This window comes from Lytechinus pictus, chromosome 16 (assembly GCF_037042905.1).
Source record: "Lytechinus pictus isolate F3 Inbred chromosome 16, Lp3.0, whole genome shotgun sequence".
NCBI classification, from domain to species: domain Eukaryota; kingdom Metazoa; phylum Echinodermata; class Echinoidea; order Temnopleuroida; family Toxopneustidae; genus Lytechinus; species Lytechinus pictus.
The window spans coordinates 14744592-14769192 of NC_087260.1; the positions used below are offsets into that span (position 1 = coordinate 14744592).

Below are 24601 nucleotides of genomic sequence, written 5' to 3' on the forward strand. Positions count from 1 at the left end.
GTTTACTTTATCTATTAAAGTGAAAACACTTTTTGATAAATAAGTAAGTGTTTAGTACCACAAAATCGTATAATAGCCTTAAAAACAGACATACTGAAGCTTTTCAACATGCAATGCACTCATTAGAGTAAAATCAGAGTAAAAGCTCAATGTACATGTAGTTAAATTTTCAGTCCATGTATGTCTATATTTAAGGCTACTTTTTGATAACTCAAATATTGCTAATACTCTCATTATAAGAATTATAAGGATCTGTACAAAAATATAAAGGAGTAGTGTTAATCTATTTATTACCTCACCATCAAGTGATAATGAAGAAGATCATATTCTTACCTCTGGGGACAAACATATTGTCTCTTAGATGCCGTAACTCATTACACAACTCGATCATGTTGTCGGACATACTCTTTGGCGACTGGCAATGATGACCTCTCAACTTCTGACCTATGTACCTCTGCAGCATGACCTCCGAGTCGGTCTCACAGATCATGCGCAACATCTGAAAGATAATTTGAAAAAGAAAATATATGCCCATGCAGATAACATTCAAATATGCAGAGTGGAATTTCCTATCAAAATTTCTTATAAAATCTTTTGTTGGAAAGCAGCTCCCCTTTTCTTAAATCGGGAGTTACAGTACAGTGTACCTCATTGGAAGAACTTGAACATGGATGAGTGGCAGCTTCAGTCCGGCCTCTCTTATCTGGCCTCCCCTTATCCGGATCTCTTTATTATCCAGACGCACAATTGCTGAGATTTTTTTTTCAATTCAATCTAGTATGTGAGGAAATGAGATTTCAATCTAAACTCAATCCTATACGCTAAATCACTTTGATTACATATATTTTCAAATATAGTCTACATACAACAACATTATTTTTCATGAAAATATCTCACCCAAATCACTGAAAGAACTTAGGCAGGATAACTTTCCAATAAATCAGGGCGCAGCGCAAACATTTCATCACGTTCTCCTTTTGTTTCCCAAAACACATGTCTCGCTAGCTAACACTAGGCCTCAATACAGACAGCGCCATCTATGAGCCTACAGTCAGTATAACAATGGCTGACATTGCGAATCTGCGATATCTGCCGCGATGATCAAATTGTAAAACTTTGTTTCATCAAATCTTTCTCTTTCTTTCGAGGTATGCTTGATGTATACCTCAACCATTTTAGCAGGTAAATTATCCAACAGTTTTGGCCATCGATCGATTTCATTTCCGTAAAAATACTGCCTATAATTTGCACTGACACTGCAGTGAATACCGTTTGTACGCACGCCCACAAATATAGATAACGTGTAGCTACCGCCGTTGGGGAGCTGAGGCAGCAGCTGTGTGTATTTAATATTGGGTCTCCCAGATCCGGATAAATCCCTTATCCGGATTGGTGCTGGTCCCAACGTGTCCGGATAAGAGAGGTCGGACTGTATGTGTATTCCATTATTAATGCAGTTTTGTTTAGTAAATAAAGAGGCTTTAATAGGAGGAAATTATAATTTGTAAACAATTTTGGGGCATTAGTACTATAAGTTTAAGATCACATGCTCGATCTGTAATGAAAATCATAAGTCAGAAAAAAATTGGAACCAGTGGGATTCGAACCTGCCATCTATTATAGTTTTGTTTATATTCCAATGAGAGGAAAATGAAATCATTCTTTGCCCAAACTTTACTATGATATGCCTTACAATGACTGGTTAAGTCTTTGGTGTAACACAATTATCAAGACTACAGAATATACAATAACATACCTATACCAACCCTGAACCCAGAGAGGGGGACAATGGGAAGATTGAGGCTAAAATCATTCAAGTAGCAATAGCTAGATTTTCCCAGAGAAAGGGGCGCAGTGGTTGAAGTACATACACCATCAAATTATGTCATCTTCCATCCACAGACACATGCCAGTCACAAATGAAAACTTCTCTTTTTCTTCTCATTAATGATTAAATAGTATATTACATTAAGAAAAATTTCCATTTCTATAAGTTCATGTGTAGATCATGCTTTCTTGAGGAGCTACATGTATGAACATCGAAAGGTGGACACTTGCACTTTTTTAGTAGCCACTACTATTATTGCTATCTAGTGACCCTCCCTCTTTCCCCAAAAAATATGAACGACCCCTATGAAATAGAGACAGTGGGTAGGTATGCAATAATAGTCATAATAATTCATGTCTCCATAGAAAATCAAACAAAATAGCAAGCATACCTTGAAAGCAATGAAAGGCTTCAGCAGGACATACAATGGTGTCTTGACAGAAGTAAGAAAATCTAAGAAACTCCAAAGTGCTACTCCTCCTGAAATGAGAAAATTATAAATGAAAAAAATGGAAATGAGAAAATTGTACCTAACCTAAATATTTCTAACACTTTACTTTAGATACATTTTGTAGAAGTACATGTATGTGTTAAATGTACACTATATGAAACTCTACTACGCAAATGCCACCAATCATCAGTAATACTTGTTTCTGTTTATAAGCAAGATAAAACATCCAGACTTTTAGTTCTCAATTTACACCACTGAATTCAGTAATAATTCTGCATGATTATGCTTCAATGATTGAACACTGTGAGATTACCCATCATGTGTGATCCCAGTTCCTTCACAACGGTTGCTATGCGATGCCATTCTCTAGCTAGCTGTGACTGGAAACAGACCAACATGATCTTCAGACCTGCATAAAAGAACAAAAATATACATACAGTCTGTAATCATTGATGATATTACTTGTTACAATGTACATGTTTAGTACTATTAAAGAGATGCAATTTGCAATAAAATACCTCTTTGATGACCCTGATATAATCATGATAATATATAGCATTTAGAAAGTGATTTCTCTTGTTGCCAAATGGTGCTCCAGGGATCAGCCTGTTACCTATTTCCAGGGGTGCGTTGCAGAAAGAGTTGCGTTTAAAACGCAAGTCAAAAAAATCAATTTCAAGTCTGAATTCGGCTCTGTTGATTGGTTGAAAATCAAGTTGCGCATGATATTTAGAGTTGCGATTGATTGCAACTCTTTCTGCAACGGGCCCCAGGGGTGGTTACCCCTATTCAAGGAATGAATAGGGGTCCAACAGGGATCTATGTTTGGGTCAGTCTTGGTAGGTTACCAGGGGTGGTTACACCTATTCAAGGAATATGGGTCCAACTGGATCTACATGTACATTTGGGCTAGTCTTGGTAGGTTACAGGATGGTTACACCTATTCAAGGAATAGGGTTCCAACAGGGATTTATGTTTGAGCCAGTCTTGGTAGGTTACCAGGGGTGGTTATACCTATTCAAGGAATAGGGGTCCAACAGGGATCTATGTTTGGGCCAGTCTTGGTAAGTTACCAGGGGTGGTTATACCTACATGTATTCAAGGAATAGGGGTCCAACAGGGATCTATGTTTGGGCCAGTCTTGGTAAGTTACCAGGGGTGGTTATACCTACATGTATTCAAGGAATAGGGGTCCAACAGGGATCTATGTATGGGCCAGTCTTGGTAGCTAGTTACAGGTTGGTTACACCTACATGTATTAATGGAATAGGGGTCTGACAGGATCTATGTTTGGGCCAGTCTTGGTAGGTTGCAGGGTGGTTACACCTATTAATGGAATAAGGGTCTGACAGGATCTATGTTTGGGCCAGTCTTGGGTGGTTACCAAGGGTGGTTGTCCCTATCCATGGAATAAATACCCATACACCTCACCCGGGAAGAGTGCAGCCCAATGTTGATCTTTGAAAGGAAATCATGCCATGTCTGAGATTTGCACCAATAACCCTTTTGTTTTCAAGTCAAGAGTCAGAACGTCCAAACCTCAACACCTAATTGCTTGAAAGCAACATTGATGACCTAAAATGAACAGGGAAGCCTAAGCATGTACATGTATCACAAGGAATGTATAAGCACAGTCACTCACCCAAGTACCCAGCTTCATAAAGTGACTCCGGCACGCATCCAGTTGAATCCCTGTAAGAAGCGCTTGTATGGCTGGGAAGGTCCGTCATAGAGGAATAGTTGTGCTTCGGGAGTCCACTGCCCCCTCCGGATGGCCTGGCTTGCTTCTGGGGTGGCAACAGGGCATTGAGGATCATGGTGAGAGCAAAGGAGATGTCCGATGGTCTGATCTTTGGTGAATCTACACATAGGAGATAAATCAACCATGGTAGATTAACAACAATATGACACGGCAAGTAGAATTGCAAAGTGTTTGTCAGATTTTGTGCCAGCAGAGGGATAGTAATTGTTGGGCGCAGGAATACACATGTAACCATGCCAAATGCGACATATTGTAGGTATCAGCTTATACACATGAACTTTCATGAGTCCAAACTTAATTCAACATTTCATATTTCATGGTGGCAGCAGTGGGATGTACATCATTTCTGACAAATTATATAATGCGATGCGAAAATTAATTTCCCATGAACCAAACAGTCACAACCTTGTATTAGAACTCGTTCTAAATTCAAAATTTTTACTCTATGATGTCGCCGGCAGTGGTACGCACATCATTGGTGACAAGAATATATATATATATACTATTCTAAGGTTGCAGGATTTGGATGCATATCATTGATGGCAATAAAATTACAATGCCATATGAACAAAGGTACCTTCTTCCAGTGGCAGCGGTGGGATTAACATGTTTGTGAGCATGAATACAATACTGCTATTTGAAATCCATGATTTTATTTCAACACCCAATCATCCAACAATTTATCGTCCTGTATAATTGTACTCACCAATTCTTCCGCAACCAACCCTCAAGCATAAGGGTAGAACAAAGTAGAGTAGTATGGTTTCCGTTCGTTCTGCAGAGTTGAACATAGGTGTACCACCAAAAACCTGCTCCAATGTGTATAGGTCCTATTGGGCACATCAGCAAGAATTTATGAGATCATGTCAACCATAGTATGAATATTTAAACAGATCATGATAGTCATATCGTTAATAAGATTTGTTTATTTGGATCATTTTTTTCCCCGATACTGATAACAATGGCATCCAAACCAAGCCTCTTTCTCCATAGAATAGAATAATTTCCTTAATAACTAGACTCAAAGAAATATAAGAGAGGGTATTGAAATTATAGGACTTTTCATAAAGATGTATGTATAATAGTTTGTCGGTAACAAACTATGTTGAAGAGTTTATGTCCAATTGAAACTGCAATAAAATTAAGCTTCTTGACTAATTTGGTCGATATGATAAATGCTTCAATTATAACCCTAGGGTTACTGGTACTTTCAAAAAATTTTGTTAAACTAATCTAATCCCCTCGTCTCAATTTCATGGATTTCCATTAAAAAAAGATGATTACAAAGATATGAAACTTCTGAATTAAGTTTGCTTTTATCAATAAATATATAATATGCTTATGCACACATACAAGGTAAGTACATGATTGTATAATAATTATGATTGGCCTAGACATAACTCACAAAATGTATTGGAGACAGCTATTTATTTTATTATACAGGTATTGAAATACAAATCCTTCTCATTCTTCACTCCAGATACTAATTACAGTTTCCTTATTTGTGGAAAGTAGATTTAATATCATATTCAGATTTCAAAGAGTAATATGGCACAAAATGTTATAAAATATGATTAAATATCATTAGAATAAATATTGGTAATGATCAATGCATGCTCGCAAGTTACAGATAGCCTTTATTCCATTTCTGAAATATGTGGCTTTACACATGTAGATGAAATTTTGAGCTTAGGAAAAGGTAAAACAGTGTTTCCTTCATAAACATCACATCTACGTACAGGTGACAGAGGCGAAAAAAAGACATGGTATAAATTGTACCACTTATTTCTTGCATCCATTCAACTTCTGCATAACATAGGTCGATTCCCCACCATGCATGCTCCTAATGCCAGTCCGCAATCTCAACATACCTTCATTAACATGCTAATTATATGCATCCAGCATGCATTTCACTACCAAAAATAGTCATACACTTGCATACCAAATTGATCCCGGCACATGGCCGATTAATTTCCCATGATTCATGCTTGCAGTCATACTGTACATGCTCGTTAATTTTTTTTTCAAATAATAAAAGAGATTATGAAATTATATGATATATAAAGAACATTCAATAATATTGGTATGCTACTGGAACATCATTGGATTGTCAATGAGAAAAGTTTCCCCTGAAAGAAAGAAAATGCAGGAAACAATGTGAGTATAAAGTAAAAAAAAGAATCTTGCATTTCTTACAAAAGCCATGCTGGTCATTGGTTATAGAACCAATAATCTGAAAATGAGATAAATAATTAATCTATTGTTACACAATTTATTGTACAGTGTATTATATAATCCTACAGATGAAGTACTCTTAAGGACCAAGAAACTAATGGTTTTTAGATTAATATAATTAATCATGCTTAATTACAGATAGCAAGTGTTAAATTTGTCCTATTCATGCTGCTTCATAATAAAATGCAATTCAAAGAAAAGGGAATTTAACTAAAGAAACGTTTGCATGCTTGTTAGAATTCATTTCTCTCTAAAATATATCCCAGAGATCCAGAGATAAAACAAATAATACACTGAAATAAGAATAAATGTAAAAAAAACTAAAGGCATCAAATGATTGATTGAAATCATGGAAAGCTCCGGCAAGCAGTTAAAACTAAAATGAATTATTTGTTGCTGCACTATAAGTTGTGCATGTCAGTGGAACAAGGGTTGATGATCGAGATGTCAGAGGCAAAACTTTAGGGCGTGTGACCCACATGCTGGGGAGACAAACGTAACTGTTAATAGTTGGTGTTCTTGTTTTCAACATAGTAGCAATATGGACAACAGCTTCAAACACAGGTTGCAGGCATTGATCAGGCTACATTTAAAAGAAAAAAATATGAATGCTTGGCTCCTGGGAAATATGAAGCGTCAGATAATGTCTTCTCTCCTTCATCTTTATATATTCCGAGCCTGTATTTGATTGGCGCTAAGATGCATTATATACCATACTTGGTACCAACATGCATAATGACACAGTAGAAGGAAAGGCCATCTTTCAACAACTAAATTCTTTTCTTTTTGAAAGAAATATATGGGTACTTGAATATTAATGCATCATGCAGTACTAAACTTCGTCAACCAAAATACCTAGAGATACAAAATATGTCATGCTGGATGGGCACTTCATCTCACCAATGAAAGATTTTTAAGGATGAAAAATGCATCATTAATTCATTTAAAAGACAATATAAATTTTCTGCAAGCTATTTGATGGTTTGTCTTGATTTTTGAAGTTTTGCTAAATATAGCACAGTTGTATGAAAAATGAAGTCCAGACACAGATTCCAGGCAACTTCTAAATGTTAAAGTTGGATTTGTAAGAGGGAAGCAAGGAATGAAAAGGGTTCTGGCAGGTTGGACCAAACTTGGGTGGTTACCAGGAGTGATTACCTCTATTCCTTGAAAAGGGGTCCAACAGGATCTATGTTTGGGCCATTCTTGGGTGGTTACCCATTCAATGAACAAATAGGGGTCCGACATGGATCTACATTTGGGTTACCAGGGGTGGTTCCCACTTTTCAAGGAATGAATAGGGGTCCAACAGGAATTACTGTATGCTTGGGCCAGTCTTTGGTTTAACCCTATACAAGGAATAGGGGTCCAACAGGGATCTATGTTTGGGCCAGTCTTGGGTGGTCACCAGGGGTGGTTCCCTCTTTTCCTTAAGACTTGTCTATGCAATGCTTCATACTCTTAATTGTTCCTAAATCTATTACTATTATATTTGCACTTTTCTCTTTCTTTCTTTCACTGCACCTTGGGAACTCTGCCAAGTGGATTTGGCACATTACAAATCACATATATTATTATTATTATTATTTTCAAGGATTGAATAGGGGTTTAACAGGGATCTATGTTTGGGCAAGTCTTGGGTGGTTACCCCTATTCCATGAATAGGAATCCGACATAGATCTACATTTGGGCCAGTCTTGGGTTACCAGGGGTGGTTCCCACTTTTCAAGGAATGAATAGGGGTCTGACAGGGATCTACATTTGGGCCAGGGGAGGTTCCAGGGGTGGTTCCCACTTTTCAAGGAATAAATAGGACAGGGATCTACATTTGGGCCAGGGGTGGTTACCACAGGTGGTTCGCAATTTTCAAGGAGTGAATAGGGGTCCGACAGGGATCTATGCTTGGGCCAGTCTTGGGTGGTTACCAAGGGTGGTTACACCTATTCAAGGAATAGGGTTCAAACAGGGATCTATATTTGGGCCAGTTTTGGGTTGCCAGGGGTGGTTCCCTCTTTTCAAGGAATGAATAGGGGTACAACAGGGATCTATGTTTGGGCCAGTCTTGGGTTACCAGGGGTGGTTCCCACTTTTCAAGGAATGAATAGGGGTCCAACAGGGATCTGTTTGGGCCAGTATTGGGTAGTTATCAGGGTTACTTAACCCTATTCAAGGAATGAATAGGGGTCCGGCAAGGATCTATGATTGGGCCATTCTTGGGTGGTTACCAGCATGCAACCAATATTTGTAAGTGGGACTAAAAAAACAAACAAATAATACACCACTAAAGGTGAGAGTTCATTCCTGGCATTGTTACAGAAATGATAATAGACTTTCAAAATATCATACAGTTATCATACCGAACCGTACCAACTCAAAAAAAGAGAAAGGTATCTCAAGTAGGATTGTTGCACGGAGCTAATTGACATAGCAAGAGAAAGACATTACCCTTGCACACAGACAGACACACAAACGAACGAACAGACAAAGAAACAAAACAATAGATGATGTCACTTGCCTTCGGTTTCATCCAGTATTGATGCTATGACATAGAATGAAGAGTGGGTTGAAAGAGACCATGGCGTGATCAGCACAAAGTGGTTTTGATTTTGTTTTTGTTTTATTAGACAAGGGAGAGGAATGAAGGGGGACAAAGCAGTATGGTGGTAAAGCAATGGAGGGAAGAAAATCAGGAAGAGAAACAGAAAGAGAGAAAGAGAGAGAAGGGAAAGGAAAGAGAGTGGTAGAGAATAAAGAGAGAAAGATAGAGAAAGATATAGGTACAACTAAACTTCCCTCTTCCAAATTTCAAACTATGTTGACTGTGACGAAAGTTGATGATGATAAATTTAGCTTGAAATTGTCTTAATTTCTTTACACCTCCAGATTTTAAACAATAAAATAATCCAAATTAATCTATGGATAGTAATTTACCCCCAATTGTTGATGCGAATCAGGGAATGGGTTAGGATACACCTAATACCCAGCTTAAACTATGTACCACAAAATCTGCTACAGTACTTACTGATAATGGCAAACAGAAAAGCCAAAATTACTTTGTTTCTTTCATAACACGTTCTTCACATCACATGAAAGAAGACAATTTTGTATCCACATCACTTGAAAAAGGAGGATCCATTGTTAGAAATGGTGCCTAATGATTAATATCCCATACTTTTTCAATTTGATCTCAAACAGCTATATCTTTATTTATCAATCAAATTATATGTATCTCTTCCTAGGATTTGCTTAATATTAAGTTATCTTTTTAGAAATTATCAAAACGATGACAATGGGAAGTTTTGTTGTACCTCAGAGAGATAGAGACAAGAAATGCAAGTAATTTATTCTCTAAATAATTCTTTCCTACTTGAAGCCTCATAAAAGCGATGGAAATTCTAAACATTGAGCTCAGATATTCTTTCCTTTCCTCATTTTTATTTTTTGTTTCTTCCTTCCCTAGTTCCTGTTTGTTCTGACGTTCCTACATGTCTGCAGTCTTTTAACTCCAAGCATGGAAATGGAAGACAAACCCCTAATATAGTAATAATAATAGCTGGATTTACATAGCACCTTTTGCCTGAGCATACAAAGCGCTGCTCTTATTACCCCGGCTTTAGCTCCCGCTACCATTTTTTCAACGGCGCTCAGTACATTCAAAGAATTATTAAGCCTGCCGGGTACATATACCCATTCACCACACCTTGGTAGAGTGCAGCATAATGTGGACAAATTTCTTGGTGAAGAAAAACACACCATGGCTACGATTCGAACCCACGACCCTATGTTTAAGAGGCAAGAGTCAGAACCACTAGACCATGATGGGCCCCACCAATAACAAAGGATATATGTGATTAAATTGCTTGAAAAATAATAACAATTTTCATATATCAGCCCCAAACAATTTGATATAGAAAAAAGAAAAAAAAAGAAAATTTCTATATGCTTCAAACATATTTGTAGAAAGCAGTTTCATAAATAACTGTGGAGTTCATAACCAAAAACATGGTTTGTTTGGTAACTTTTGGAAGAAGGAATATACTGAGCTCAATTTTTGGTTAATTGACACCTACATGAACAAAGATAAAACGTTGTTAATGAAAGCAAAAAAAAAATGAAAAATACATGAACTATTGCAGCAGTGTTTGCAACAAATAAGAATTTCAACATAACCTTTTAGGGAAAACATAAAGAATGATTGCAAAAGAAACAACTGAAAATAATATAATCAAAACCTATGGGATGATGAAAACAATAAAATAAAGAACTATGGAAATTAGGTATTTTTTGTTTCATGAAGTATTGGTCATCACTAGTGATAATTTTTTTGAGAATTTATGTGTAGAAATTTATGGATTAAACCTATCAGCATGGTTTTCTTTTTTTATTTAAAAAAAAGAATTGAACACAGGAATAGAAAAACCATTACAGGGGGTCCAACCAACGGATAGGAATATACTTCATATTTACAACTCAATGCAAGTTTTTGTACATGGTATGCTCTAGACTTACAGTTATTGAGTATGCCTTCTATGTAACCTGGAACACTACAATTTCATCACAAACAAATAGTTCCAGGTGTTCAATTCATCAGCAAAATTCCACTAAATTAAATTCTCTTCTCTTTTTCTTTCCAAGAAAAAATACTCCTGAAAACTTAATTCAAAATCAAACAAGTGCATTACGTCAGTTTCATTTCAGAATATTACAATGTAACTGCTTCTGTTTTGTACATCACAAAATATATCACTAAAGATCAAAACACAAAGATTTCATTTGTATCTTTTTCAATTTCAATAAGATGGAACAAAATGTAATTGAACGTTTAAGAAATAAGTTCACCTCGTGGCATTTTGATATTTAACAGAACTGCGAAGATAATCTACTGAAAAATATCTAGTACACCAATGAAAGAAATATATTCATTAATACCATGAAAAAAAAGGTTCTTAATCACAGCCCTTTTACAGTACAATTAAAAAATGTTTAATTACATAATTCTATGGAATAATGTAATCTACGCAGATGTGCTTTGGGTTTTAAAAATTAAAGATACCTATATCTACAGTCATATAATATATTACTTCAAATGAGATGCATACAGCCAAACTTTCATCCCCATCCATGAATAAATGTATAATACTGTATCTCTACTACAAGACTTTGTTACAAATTTAGATCTGAAGATGCAAATTGTTGATAATTAAGAAATACAGCAGGAAGAAGCCAAAACACATTTTTATATACAGAATTAGAAATGCTTTAGTCTATTCAATTGTTAAATTTAAAGCGTGGCACAATCATATCGGGGAAAATGGGATTTATTTTCAACCCCATCACACCAACTATCCCGCACACGGACACACCCCTTCGAATGGCTCACTCACACCTAAAACAAAACACCGCTTTATAAATAGACAAAGATAAAGATAGTTCAAATATCACTTTTCACTGTCGATGGTCTTTACAGACAAGCATAATTCCGGACTTTCCCACATTTGCACATAAATCTTCATAACACCCCCAATTTTGTTTATATATATATACATAGAGAGAGAAAGAGAGAGAGAGAGAACGTAACCATTATTTGTGTTATCATTATTCTACTTACATTTTAAAATTGAACTGATAGATATTTTCACTTTTCTGTTTATCTATAAATAGTGCTGCAAGTTTTAAATGCCATTTTATCTAATTGCAGAAAAATAAAATTGACATTGAAATTGAAAACTATTTTCTGTAAGTTTTTCAGGACACCAGAAACAAATTGTTTACAATAATGACAGCTCTGATTAATGTACTCAAATGCATACATTTTTATCTGTTTTAATGATTCCAGATTGCTGAGAGAAAATCAAACTGTATTAATCTCATCAGTTCTATTCTCAGCTGATTATACAGGGTTTATTGCCCTAGGTCTGAATGAACCATGATACTACAACATTGCATACACACATATATACAAAGTCATTCACACTCACAGAGTTAACACACAATGATGTTGCCTACTGAATCTAAGCAGCAAGTGAAACGCACGTCAACAACTTGGTGCCAACCTTTATCTAGATTCATGTGCACTACAGCATTTTTTAAATTCCTTTTTTGGTTAAACACAGAGCAGATTAAAATAAGGAATTCTGGTGACTTTCACGTGACCTCGAGAAAGCCATGGGTGGATCACACGCTGGATGGGGTGGTCAAATGACCTTGTTCTCACCTTCATGCAGTGCATTTGCATGGCGACGAGGCGAACAACGGAGGAGCAGAAGACCGGTGGAGGGGTGAAACGGACCCCGCCCGAGGAGGCCACGTTGAGCAGCTGGAGACCATCGGCTCCTCCAGGAGCTGATCCATCACAGAGCAGGAGAGCGAGGCAGATGTTGAGGAGGGACTGAGGTGGTAAGGAGAAACAAAAATAGATTTAAAGATTCCTACCTTAATTTGGCAAAATGGAAGCAATACAACACACATATATTCATGTACATATTCATGATAATGATCACATGAATCATTCGAGCACCTGGGCTCCGTAACACAAAGAATAGTGATCAATAAATGAACTGACCAATCAATATCAATGTGACACGCGCATTTAGTTTAAAATACTAACCAGGGACCAATCAGTGCAGTTCTTTCATATTTGCAATCCATCGCAAACCTTTGTGTTATGGAGCTATGATATGATTGGGATATGATTCTACACATTACCTTTAGATGAGGGAGATGACTGATGATGCTCTGTCTTGTTAGAGTGATGTAGATACCTTTCAAGAAGTTAGCAGCCGATTCCCAGTCCATGTGGCGCTAAAAAAAATTCAAAGAAGTTCCATTGCAAGAATTAGTGATTGTAACCATCAATAGTCAACACAGTCACAACATTTTGGGGACTGTTTGTTGCATTGTAAGGTACCTTGTCGAAAGTCAGAGCAACGTCTTTTGTGCGGGATTCCGACAAGCGGCCTTTCATTACCAATTTTCACACTTCGTAATAGATAAAACATTGGAGAATGCAAGAAAGGCAATATGAAGAGATGCATAGTGCCGTTAGGACAGGATTCCCTGCCCAAAGACGTGGCACAGCCCTTTAACATGGCACCTAACCACAATTGTCAGATGACAGATTGTCAGATGACAAATAGATAATAAATAATCCCCTTAAAATCCCTCAATAGCCTAACTTGAAGCAGAAGGATAGGGTGATCGATGCACATGCCATAACTTGAATATACAAATGCAGATTTTGTGGGCCGCACTTCATCAACATTAGACATCCACCAAGTATACTTGGTTTTAATTGGCTGAGAAGCACAGGTGTCTATTACAGTATTACTATGGTAACTGTCGGATAATGAGAGCTTGTCAGTGCTGACTAATGTTATAAACATTGTATGTTTCTTACATTTTCTAGTCATGGTCTTTCGTAGTGTATTAACGGGGAAGAAAAATGTATTAGACATTATTCCCAGGCAGTTATGAATGATTTGAGTGCCCAATGAGTTGATGAATTGAGCCTGTACTATTGAGAAACAATCACACTGTAAATCACCTACACAGAGAAGCACGTGTGGGACGGTGTATCATCATTGCTTGGAAAAATGCTGAACAATTTTCTTGAATCCAATCATTATTTTTGTAATTTCTCTGCAATTACACAATTTCTTCCAGAATCATTTGGCACAAGATTTTTATTCACGCAAATAGACACTTTGGTAGTCATTTTATTGGATTGTGCACAAACTCATTTTACAACTGGTATTTATCTTCAAACCTGGGCTCAAAATACAGGCCAATGTGTGAACTCACCATGAGAGTGGGTTTCTTGTGGATCTTCTGGAAGAGTTTGTCGAGTCTCTTCAAGAGGGTTATCAGGGCGGGGCGCAGATCTTGATTGGACCAATCCGTCAATGGTATCATCTTGGTGATATATCTAAGGTTGGCATAGTAGACAGTATTCGTTGATGGTGAGATTGATAAAGATCGTTTTGAATAGAATAAATGTGATCTACCACCCCAAAACCAACAATAAGTTGCCAAAATTGAATTTGAGATTTATTTTTGAGCTTGTTGCAGCACACCCTAAGCTTTAGAATTATAAATAACATGTCAAAATCGATCAACAATAACCCACACATGTACTTGATTAAGTCTAAGAGAAATTCAGTGAGAAGATCAAAGAATAAGGAAAAAACACAGTTTTAAGTTCAGAGTTCACTCAAGCAAGAGAAATATATATTTAAAATATTGGAGAAAAAAATAAGTTTTAGAATGAAAGCTATTAAATATCAATCACATTTTTATTTTTATCTATAACATCAAACCAATACAAAAAAAAGCATCGCCGATTTGAGGCATAAGGATTGATAAACTGAGTAAAAGGAAAAGTTTTCAAAAACTGGTCAGAATAATCTATTCACAGAATAGAAGGAGACTAGGAATGAACGAGGCTTACCTTTGAAGGCCTTTGCATCCCATAGTCACAGGGTCATGTGGGGCAACCTTTAGTAGGGTCAGGGCAACCTCCGCAATACGCTGAAAAGAGAATAAACAACAAAACTTTTTTTTAAACTCGTAACTAACCCTCCATTTTCCATTATAAAGATAGATCTAAGAGCTTTGCTATCATGGAAAAAATAGCGAACAGACCAATCCTCATTTTTTTCCCTCCGTTAAGCCTGGCTAACACCTTTATGTTTTAAGCTGCATGCTGCTGCGTTAGCCAAAAGCAGCACTGGGCAGCCTAACTCTACATACATGTACAACACAGTAAACTACTAGGTTACGGTCACACTATTGCATACAAGCATGTATAGAGTTGCACACAGTAAAACGAGGATGCCAGCTAAAGCAACTAGCTGCATAAGCTGCTTGCTGTTGCTTAATCAAGAGGCCATTGCTTTGGTCTGCGTATTATATAGTATTAGTTTGATTCAATGCATTGTGCTGCCTTTGGCTGTGATTTTCTTCTTTCAAGCAATATGCAGCTGAACACAAGCTCAAAATGCAAAGGTGTGAGCCAAGCTTCACAGGTAACAAAGACCTAAATGAGGTCTAATAAAGGCTTCACCAAGACATACCATATGGCATTTCTGGTCTAGGATCTCTGTCTGGCTGTGGGTCCTGGACTCTGCAACAGGTCTAAGTTCCTTGAGTCTTGCTAGTCCATGGCAGTAGAACTCAGAGACCACACTGAGTAGCATGTCCCTTGGCTTGCAGAACTCATTCATGGTCTCTGATTCCTCAGAATCGTCCTCGTAACGGCGCTGGACCCGATCATCATTGTATCTGTATTTGGATAAATATAGAGTACAGGCTTGTTGAAAGACTATATAAATTGAATGCTACATGTATAAGGGTGCGTTTATCCGCCACTTTTTCACCCTAGAATCATGATCTGAATCATGATTCAAATCACGATTCTGCAGAATCACGATTGCGTTTAGTCGAAATTGAATATAATCATGATTAGAATCACAAACATGAACTACGAAAAAAGGGGCGTTTGGAAAGACGTTTCTACAGAATCACGTATGAAAATGTTCGAATAAACGATATCGTGATTTGAATCATGATTATATGACCTCACTGTGTCGGGCTACTTTCGGTTTGACTCTTGCCAAGCTCAAGGCTCTCTATATGCTCATTGTATGTACATGGTTACTCTGCATGCATTTCTTGTCATGTTCAAGTTCTGTGTTGGTCATCGCATCGTCCACTACTTTTCATTTTTTGGTCATGTCTTCAACTTCAAGTTCTAGTGAATGAATTAACTGGACAGACAATGATCTCAGTTGTTGTTGAGTATAGAGTGTTAATATTAAATTGGATCTACGCTGAAATTCACTTCCGAACACCATTTTGGATAAACTAACAAGATGAATAGAAGCATATGGACCCTATAGAAGTAAACAAAATTAGGTATAGACTGAATTCTGGAAGCAAAAGATTTTTCGAGAGCCGAAACACGTGCGAAAAACTTCCTCTGTCAAACTGCGCACTAGTGATGCGCACTGGATTGGCCCGAATCTGAGGAGAAACAGCATTGTAATGAAGGTCGTCTAAACGCTGATTCTGTGACATCGTGATTCATGTTTGTGTTTTGAATCATGATTCAAATCATGATTCAAATCATGATTCTGGCTTGAGGTCGCATAAACGCAGCCTATGTCAGCTCGAACCAAAGCCGGGGTAATAATATTAACAATGCACCTCAGAATAGATTGTTTATAGATAGATGGTGCTATATAAATGCCAATTATTATTATTACTATTATCATTTATCAATGAAATAACAAGAAATATTCAGGAGCTTAAAAGTGTCATTCTTATTGTTCATTCATGTCCACAATACCAGAAGATCTTTTCTTTCACTCCTGGATAAGAGCAGCATCTTTCTCAGGGGGAACACACAAACAGCTTTCATTGCCATTTCTCACAATTTATTGCAGACCAACCAATGGGAAAAGTGGAAACCTGTAATGAAAAATGCAGTTAGGGGCTTAGTTTATCGCCGAATTCCTGTAAAACATGCTGCACATACATTTTTTTAGAAGGTCTCTACTGTAGTTGAATTGTCATTGATGTAGACTATATATTCTTCTGATCAGGGGAGCGTTTCATCAACATTTTTGCCCGACGAGTTGTCAGATTTGACAACTTTTTTCGATTTTGATTGGCCGAGAAGCACTGCTACTATGGTATTGTTGGATAGAACAGGACTTGTGAGATAAAACATCCCACAAGTCCTCTCATGAAACACTCCCCAGATTACCATGTCACATTCCAGATATGTTCCATTGTCTGGGTTTGCTCAAAGTCACACCGACTGTGCCATCTTTATCAATGCAACCCCACTTTACCCACATCAGCCTTTGCTGAAATATAAACCTTCAATTTCTCTAGTAAAATCAATTCATTGTTGGAAAATGCCCACAGCACGGTAAAAGTATATAATGATGATGGATAACCAATGCTCTATAGTTACCTGAACCTGAAATCTTCCCTCATATCTTCATCTCCTAGATCGATGTTGGAATTGTTGATGCCTGACTTGCGAGAGTTATGCTTGCGTACAGAGCTCTGCTGGGAGTTTGAAGAACTCTTGAAACTGGCGGCAACATTGGACGTATCGATCTTGCGGCTCGGTCCACTGGTACTCCTGGAAAAACATGAAGAAATCAATTCTCTCAAGTAATCATACGTTATCAATTTAGCTGCACTGAAGAGAGATATGTTCATCAAGGTATTTTCAGATAATCCACTCTAACTGAAGAATTTGTGTGGTTTTTTTTTCTAAAATTGGCTATATATAATTTTCTTTCTTGTGACTGTGATTTACATATGCAATTGACATTGCTGTGCTGAGAACTATGAGCCCTGAAGCAAGTTTTCCCTTCCCCTTCGACCTGCTGCATGATTTCACGACAGCTTCCCATGTATCCTAATGTCCAAGGTACACCAGTCTATTCAAGGACTGGTAAATATGAAGAGAACAGACAAAAAGTGAGATTCTTTCTGATATAAGCCACTTCGTCCACCGCTAAAAGTGGCTCAGATTTTCCACGAGGCACATGACTACATGTAGCTAGCGCACACTTACCTTGCCAGAGTTTCAGCTCCAGTGACGAGAGCCTTGATGGTGACTGCTAAGTTGGTGATGGCGGTGGTCTCTGTCTTGGCTGCGCTAGAGTTGTCTCTTCTCTTTGTCTGGTCCTTCAGGTGTTGAAGGTAGAGGGGTACTATGGCATCCAGGACACCCTGGAATAAAAAGGCAAATGGAAATGAATGCTATCATTTAGTGAAGGTGTTGTAGTGTAGTGGTTCAGTCACTTGATACACCTGTATTAATAGTTTGTTTAGTGGATCAAGACACTAGTATCATAAGCAACAAAGAGGTCCTCAAAAGAGGAACAACTATTTAATCATCACTAACTGTCATGTAACTTACCAGCATTTGGGCGCTTCGGACAGATTCCGGAGCAAAGGCGACAACGACGACACATAACCTGATGGCTTCTGGGATGTTAAAGGTCGCCAGAGGGTCATTGTTGTAACAAAAGTCCTGCGACAAAAAGATAAATATATAACAGATTAATCACCAAGAATATGTTGCCAAAATGTTGCAATTATTCAGACACGTCCTCAGATTTTTTATTTCCACCAAAACACTATTGTATTTCTTATCTTTATCTCAATAAATCATAGCAAGAAAATTATTCTGTTTTTTTAATAAAATTTTGATACAGGCACAAAATCTGAGTACCAAAAAGCATTAACCACCAAAATTGGATTCTTGCAAATAGAAGCCAATACATCATAAACAAGAACTTTCATTAGAATATTGGCATGTTTATACATAAAATACTTTTCGGGTTATAAGCAGACAAGGATTGGATTAAACTGTAGCTTCTAGCTCCTACATTTCATTTTTGTACAGTAAGGAGAGAAAAGAATATGTTCACTAAATTTAAACAACTCATTTTTTTTAGTTACTTACAAGTGTTTTGAGAGGTTTGTCACCATCAACAAGCTCCAGAAGGTCAAGAGTATCCTTGCTGTCCTTTTCCAATGAGAGAAGGAGCTTGAACAGAGCCTTTGCAGAGGCCTATAAGAAAGATGAACAGCAATAAATTAAGGGTAGCCAGTGAACCAATCATGAGTAATCTTCTCTCAAAAAAGAATATGTAAACAACTTTAAAGGTATCTGTTTTCTATTTTGATGATATCAATGTGGTAGCTGCACACTACATGCAGTGGGTGGTATTCTGATAGTCATGGTTTAGTTAAACCTGAGAAAACTTAGACTAAACTTTCATGGAGGGCCAGTTGTCAACTTATTCATAAAATAAAAATTATTGTTATACTGCTGCAAAAAGTTGTCAAAAATCATTTGAGTCACGAAATAGGAAGAATAGGAAAATATAGAAATATAGTGGATTTTAATGAATTAGTTGGTACATGTATATTATCATGTCACCAATACAGAAGAAATATTATGAAGCAAGCATTCCATAGAAGAACAGTTTAAAATTTTAGTTTAGACTAGGGTCAAACCGAGGTTTAATTATCAGAATACCACTCAATAAGTTTTATCACTATTGAGATACATGATCACATCACATTTGGTGGCAGCGGTGGGATGTAAAAAATATCATTACAGCAATATGGGCTTAGAGTTGTACATGCAACAAGTAGAGTGATATGGAAGGTTTATTCCTACCCCAACCTTACCCTAACCTTCAGCTTAGGCTCAAGAAAACTTTCTCACCTTGAGAGGATTAGGTGCTTCCTCAGAGCCAACTTTCAAGATAGGAGCAGCACTTCCAAACAGTTGTAGGATGAATGGTTTCATGTGAAGGATGTAGAATTGACGGCAGACATACTAAGAGAATAAAGACATACATTTACCTGCTGGTTAGGAACCTATGTCTTCAGGTATGCAACATTACTAAACATAATTGATTGATGGTTTCTCAAGATTAATAATAATAATAATAATAATAATTAGACTTATATCGCGCCAAATCCACTCTGTAGAGTGCTCAAGGCGCTTTTTAGGAAATTATAAAAGAAATTAAGAAGAATTGAACAGAAATGTTTTGAGGTAATGTTTGAAAGTTTTAGAAGTCAAGCACTGTTTGATGTTTTGAGGGAGGCTATTCCATAGCTTAGAGGATGAGTAAACAAATGATCTTTCACCCCAGGTTTTGGAAATTTTGGGGGTAACAAGAGAATTGGAAAAGGAGGAACGTAAGGATCTTGAAGGGGTATAACTTTTGATAAGTGAAATAAGGTACTGGGGAGATGAGCCATGAACACAATGAAAAGTTAACAACAAAATCTTGAACATAATACGCTGTTTTACAGGGAGCCAATGTAAGGATCTTAAAATAGGAGTAATGTGAGTGCGCCTGGTGGATAGAGAAACGATTAATCATGTTTATAAAGTTTAACATCAATACTTGAATAAACCCCATTTCATTCATAAGAACATGTATGATCTCTATTGATCTCGACGCAGCAACGATGTGTCATAGAAAATAGATGTAAAAATACATGTATATATATAAAATGAACACATTACATTCTCCCCCAGTTGTGCCTATTACAGAATATTATTCAGTAGTTACTGAAAAGACGTATGATTAATGCCATCTTTTTATTCTTTTTTTACTTCATTTTAATGTTATGGTAGCAAGAATGGTTCTGCAAGCAACAGTTGAATAACAATTACAAACCCCATTCAAAGTTTTAGAAACACTTACACAACTTGTGCAAAAATATCATGCTGCATGCCAACAGAAACACAGGGTAACCTTTCTGCAGTGCTAAAAAGAAAGACATCTAGCTACAAATCAAAAAAATAAAATCATGCAATGAAGGAAAATAGGAAGTAATACAGATAGAAAGTACAAAGTGGAAAGGCACCTTTATTTCAAAGGTCAATGCTCATCTCTTACCTGCAGGAATCCCACATTCATCTTTTCTACACTAACTCTACTATTTATTAAACCATAGACAAAACCACTAAGAATGCAGGATAGCCCCAGTGATAGATACTTAGTGCCATGGCCTGCATTCTGAAGTCGGGTTTAACTTAGACCACGGTCTAACTCTATGCTAAAATATGGGAAGCCAAAACTGTCAAAATTTTTATTACATTGTATGTTTCTTATGTTTACTGTGCTCTTTCCTGATTCATCGATGGTGAAGACAATCATCTATTTATACTTCCTACACAATTATGATTTGAGAGCCAAATGAGGTGAAATTATATATCTGTACTGTTAGTGATTTATGTAACAATCGGCTATCCATACTTAAAACCACAACTTTAAACCGGAGTTTAAGTTAAACCCGACTTCAGAATACGGGCCTTAGAGTTTATAGTGGGATTCGTGTTTAAAGATGCAGCATAGCCTTTTGGTAAGGTGCCGAACATTTTAATACATCATCAGACAAGAAACACTTCAACATAAATACACATTTATCAAAAAAGGGCTTCAATTTTACCAACCACTCCCTAACTAGGAGCATGCATGCACTTACTCAGGTCTGATTTTTATAATTATATAAATAACTAAAAGTTAAAATGCTACCTGTAGAACAGCATTCCAGTCAATTATAAAATCTTTATTTCCATGAATCAAATTTTGATTATTAGAACGAATAGCCATTTTTCGGATAAGCAATTTTGCATTACCTATGATTGCAGAAAAATAGAATTTAATCTACATGTAATCTAGAATTAGCACACAAAAAACCTAAGGACATTCAAATTGCAAACAAACTGCTTGAGAGGGCCTGTGCATATCTACGTGTTTTTACAGATACATTTCTTTTTTTTTTCTTTCTCTCTCTGTTTCCATAATCAAAAGAGCTTGAAAGAAGTCTAAATACATGACTATTTTATTTAAAAAATAAAAATACCAAGGCTCTGAAATTGTTTAATAACACGTAATAATTACATGCCACATCAGAAATTTCATGCATCATGCAGAAAGAAAAGATATTTTGGGAAAAAAACATCTGATTGAAGCACAGCAATGATAGAAAAGAATTGCATTACAAACATTTTTTTTCAAAAGTCTAGATCAAATTCAGCTGGCCACTATTGTTCAAGAGCAACATAATAAACAATTAATTAATGTCTTTGTCATAATTTGGAATATTTTGCATAGGCAAGTAGAATCAGAAAACGCAATTTATGTCCATATCTGTGCCAAGCAATCTTACCAAGTAAGACAAAATACCTCTAATTCCATAATGTCTCATACACTCTATTGTTAAGAGTACTCTATGACAATCTTTTTTATGCACATACGTGTATGTCAATGAGGTTTCGGCCAAAGTGGGATATAATACCATGAGAGAAATTCTACATAGAATGCTCATATTTCATTGGATATCTGCAAAAAAGACTAAGGCATGCATTCTCTGGAAGTTCAAAAACTGTATGCAATGCTGGGGCCAATTTGCACAATGGTGAGAAGAGCACATCTTTGGGCTCGTTTGTGAAGAGTTGTGATTTAAAAAAAATGCAACTCCAAAAATCAACCTGACTTGATTACCAACCAATGAAACACGCATAAAAGGGACTTGCGTTTGATTTGTCGAGTTGCAGTTAAATGCAACTCTTTCTTGAATAGTTCACTGACCAATCACAATCACTATATTTCTCATCTCATCTAGTATTTTATCAAATTGCAAGTGAGTGTGTATGTACCTCTATACTCCTGCACACAAGGGGATTAGATTGGTGATGAGTGTAGATGCGAAGGATCGTCGGCATTATGTACTGGAACCTGAAAAAAAATTATAAAAAATCAACTTTAATTTTTTAATAGAATTTTCATAACATTACCTTAAACCTATATCCATTATAATAAGATTCAAAATAAATAAAGGTTTCATTAATATGATTGATATTGAACTCCTTATGATGTTTTGACATGTATGTCTTGTTACTCGGACTGTAAAATTCTTGTATTTTGTCAACAGAAAATTCACAAGTCTCATTGATTTATTTATTTATTTAATTATTTATTTATTAACTCATTGCAACCATGACAGTTGGAATATTGACAATAATATCTCAAATATATGTACATATCATATGTAGACCTTGAATCAGAGTGTTGGTCACATAAAAATAGTTCTCCTTTGTCTTCTGGAAAGGGTGCTCTGTAAAGCTAGCATTTACCACTATTATCATTATATTCTGCTCCTCTCCATCGAATATTTCATGAAACCGTAATGATTAATTACAGGGACAGGTGACTGAACTTTTCTCTTCTTTTTTCATACCAAACTCGACCCTAAAAATGAAAAGTAAAAAATATGAATATTTCATCTTACCCCTTTGTGGCAAAGATGTGTTTGAAGTGCCGTGAGATGTTGATGTAAGTCGACAGGCAAAGACGAAGGATAGAAATGTCTTCACAGTGAAGCAAGAGGGCACCATTGATGACGTTGAGGAAGAGCTGGATGTCCCCACTCCATGGGAAGTCAGATGACATGTGATTGAATACAGTCTTTGTCATCTGCATAGCATTAAAACAAGTTTTGAAACGACTATCAATGTTTTCAAGAAAAGATATATACATGTATGATGGCCGAGTCCCAGATATTTCATCAGTTACTTGATAAGAAACTAAAAAAATATGCATGGTTAACAAATATCAGATTCAGTCTTTGCTAGTGTATGGAATACACTTAGAACACTTGCATTACAAAAATGACTATCATTTACTTTTTTAAAATGATTTCAGAGGTGCCAAAACAAAGTCAATTCATCAATAATTATCCTACTTTACATCTTTTGGATATCTATATAAAAAAAATATGCATGATGTTGTAGGGCACCTTGTCAAAAGTCTGAGCTTTGTCTAATTGTTGTCTAATTGTTCTAAAAGGAACCCGTAGGCAGCTTTTTCACTCAATTTCCAACATTTCATCCTAGACAAAACAATGCGGTATGTGGGATCAAGAGCTGCTCTGAAAAGATAAATAGTGTCTTTACAGCTGGATTCCTGTTTATAGGCACATCAGAGTGATAAAAAATAGGTAGGAATAAAACTTCCATATCACACTATTTGTTGCATGTACAACTCTCAGCACATAATGATATTGAACATCCCACCGCTGCCACCAAATGTGACGAGATCATGGATCTATGTTAAGCCTTGGATATCAGCACAGACATTGGTCATGTTCATTATGATAATAACAGTGATATTTGTGATACTTTTAACTTGATAAGCTTGAAATTAAGATGAAATGTTATGTTACCTTCACCCACATGAACTTGTGAAGGACATCTAGACCAAAAAGTTCCTGGAAAAAAAATTAAAACAAAAGGGCATTATTTATCCCCATCACCATAATGAAAACGTCAAGATCACCATCATCACTTTAATCACCATAGTAATCATCAACAAAATATCCCTATCACCAACATCATCATTATCAGCAGCAGCAGCATCATCTTCACCATCACAACCATCATCATCATCACTATCACCATCATCAACACCATCATAATCGTCACCTCCTCCTCCTCATACCCCCATCCAATGACTCACCCTTCCCATCTGTTTAATAGAATAAAGCAAGAACTCTGCATCCAAGGCCTTCCTAGGGAAGGAGGGCAGTCTAATCAGTTCATCATGGAGAAATGAAACATGGATATTCATCTGCAAAGGATAATATATAGCATACAATATTAACAAAACAACAACATGATACCTACAAGCAATACATTAAAATTGTCTTATTCCAGTTTCTTATGATCCATGCACCATTTTCATTTATGCATCATAACAATACAAAT

The 24601-nt window shown here is 36.4% G+C and overlaps 1 protein-coding gene across 1 annotated transcript in view; it reads right to left on the bottom strand.

Annotated features, from left to right (window-relative positions):
• The window catches only part of LOC129278769 (protein unc-80 homolog), a 76586-nt gene that overhangs the window by 11558 nt on the left and 40427 nt on the right, over nucleotides 1–24601 (bottom strand). Inside the window, exons 31-50 of the mRNA XM_064110840.1 lie at nucleotides 24354–24464; nucleotides 24061–24105; nucleotides 23128–23312; nucleotides 22496–22574; nucleotides 19538–19651; nucleotides 18767–18874; nucleotides 18218–18331; nucleotides 17870–18027; nucleotides 17255–17428; nucleotides 15348–15555; nucleotides 14723–14802; nucleotides 14077–14200; nucleotides 12982–13077; nucleotides 12491–12664; nucleotides 8792–8815; nucleotides 4748–4871; nucleotides 3922–4140; nucleotides 2593–2688; nucleotides 2220–2308; nucleotides 334–499 (exon numbers count right to left, since the gene is read on the bottom strand). Coding sequence (XP_063966910.1) covers nucleotides 334–499; nucleotides 2220–2308; nucleotides 2593–2688; nucleotides 3922–4140; nucleotides 4748–4871; nucleotides 8792–8815; nucleotides 12491–12664; nucleotides 12982–13077; nucleotides 14077–14200; nucleotides 14723–14802; nucleotides 15348–15555; nucleotides 17255–17428; nucleotides 17870–18027; nucleotides 18218–18331; nucleotides 18767–18874; nucleotides 19538–19651; nucleotides 22496–22574; nucleotides 23128–23312; nucleotides 24061–24105; nucleotides 24354–24464 — 2488 coding nt within the window. The remainder of the gene's footprint in view (nucleotides 1–333; nucleotides 500–2219; nucleotides 2309–2592; nucleotides 2689–3921; nucleotides 4141–4747; nucleotides 4872–8791; nucleotides 8816–12490; nucleotides 12665–12981; nucleotides 13078–14076; nucleotides 14201–14722; nucleotides 14803–15347; nucleotides 15556–17254; nucleotides 17429–17869; nucleotides 18028–18217; nucleotides 18332–18766; nucleotides 18875–19537; nucleotides 19652–22495; nucleotides 22575–23127; nucleotides 23313–24060; nucleotides 24106–24353; nucleotides 24465–24601) is intronic.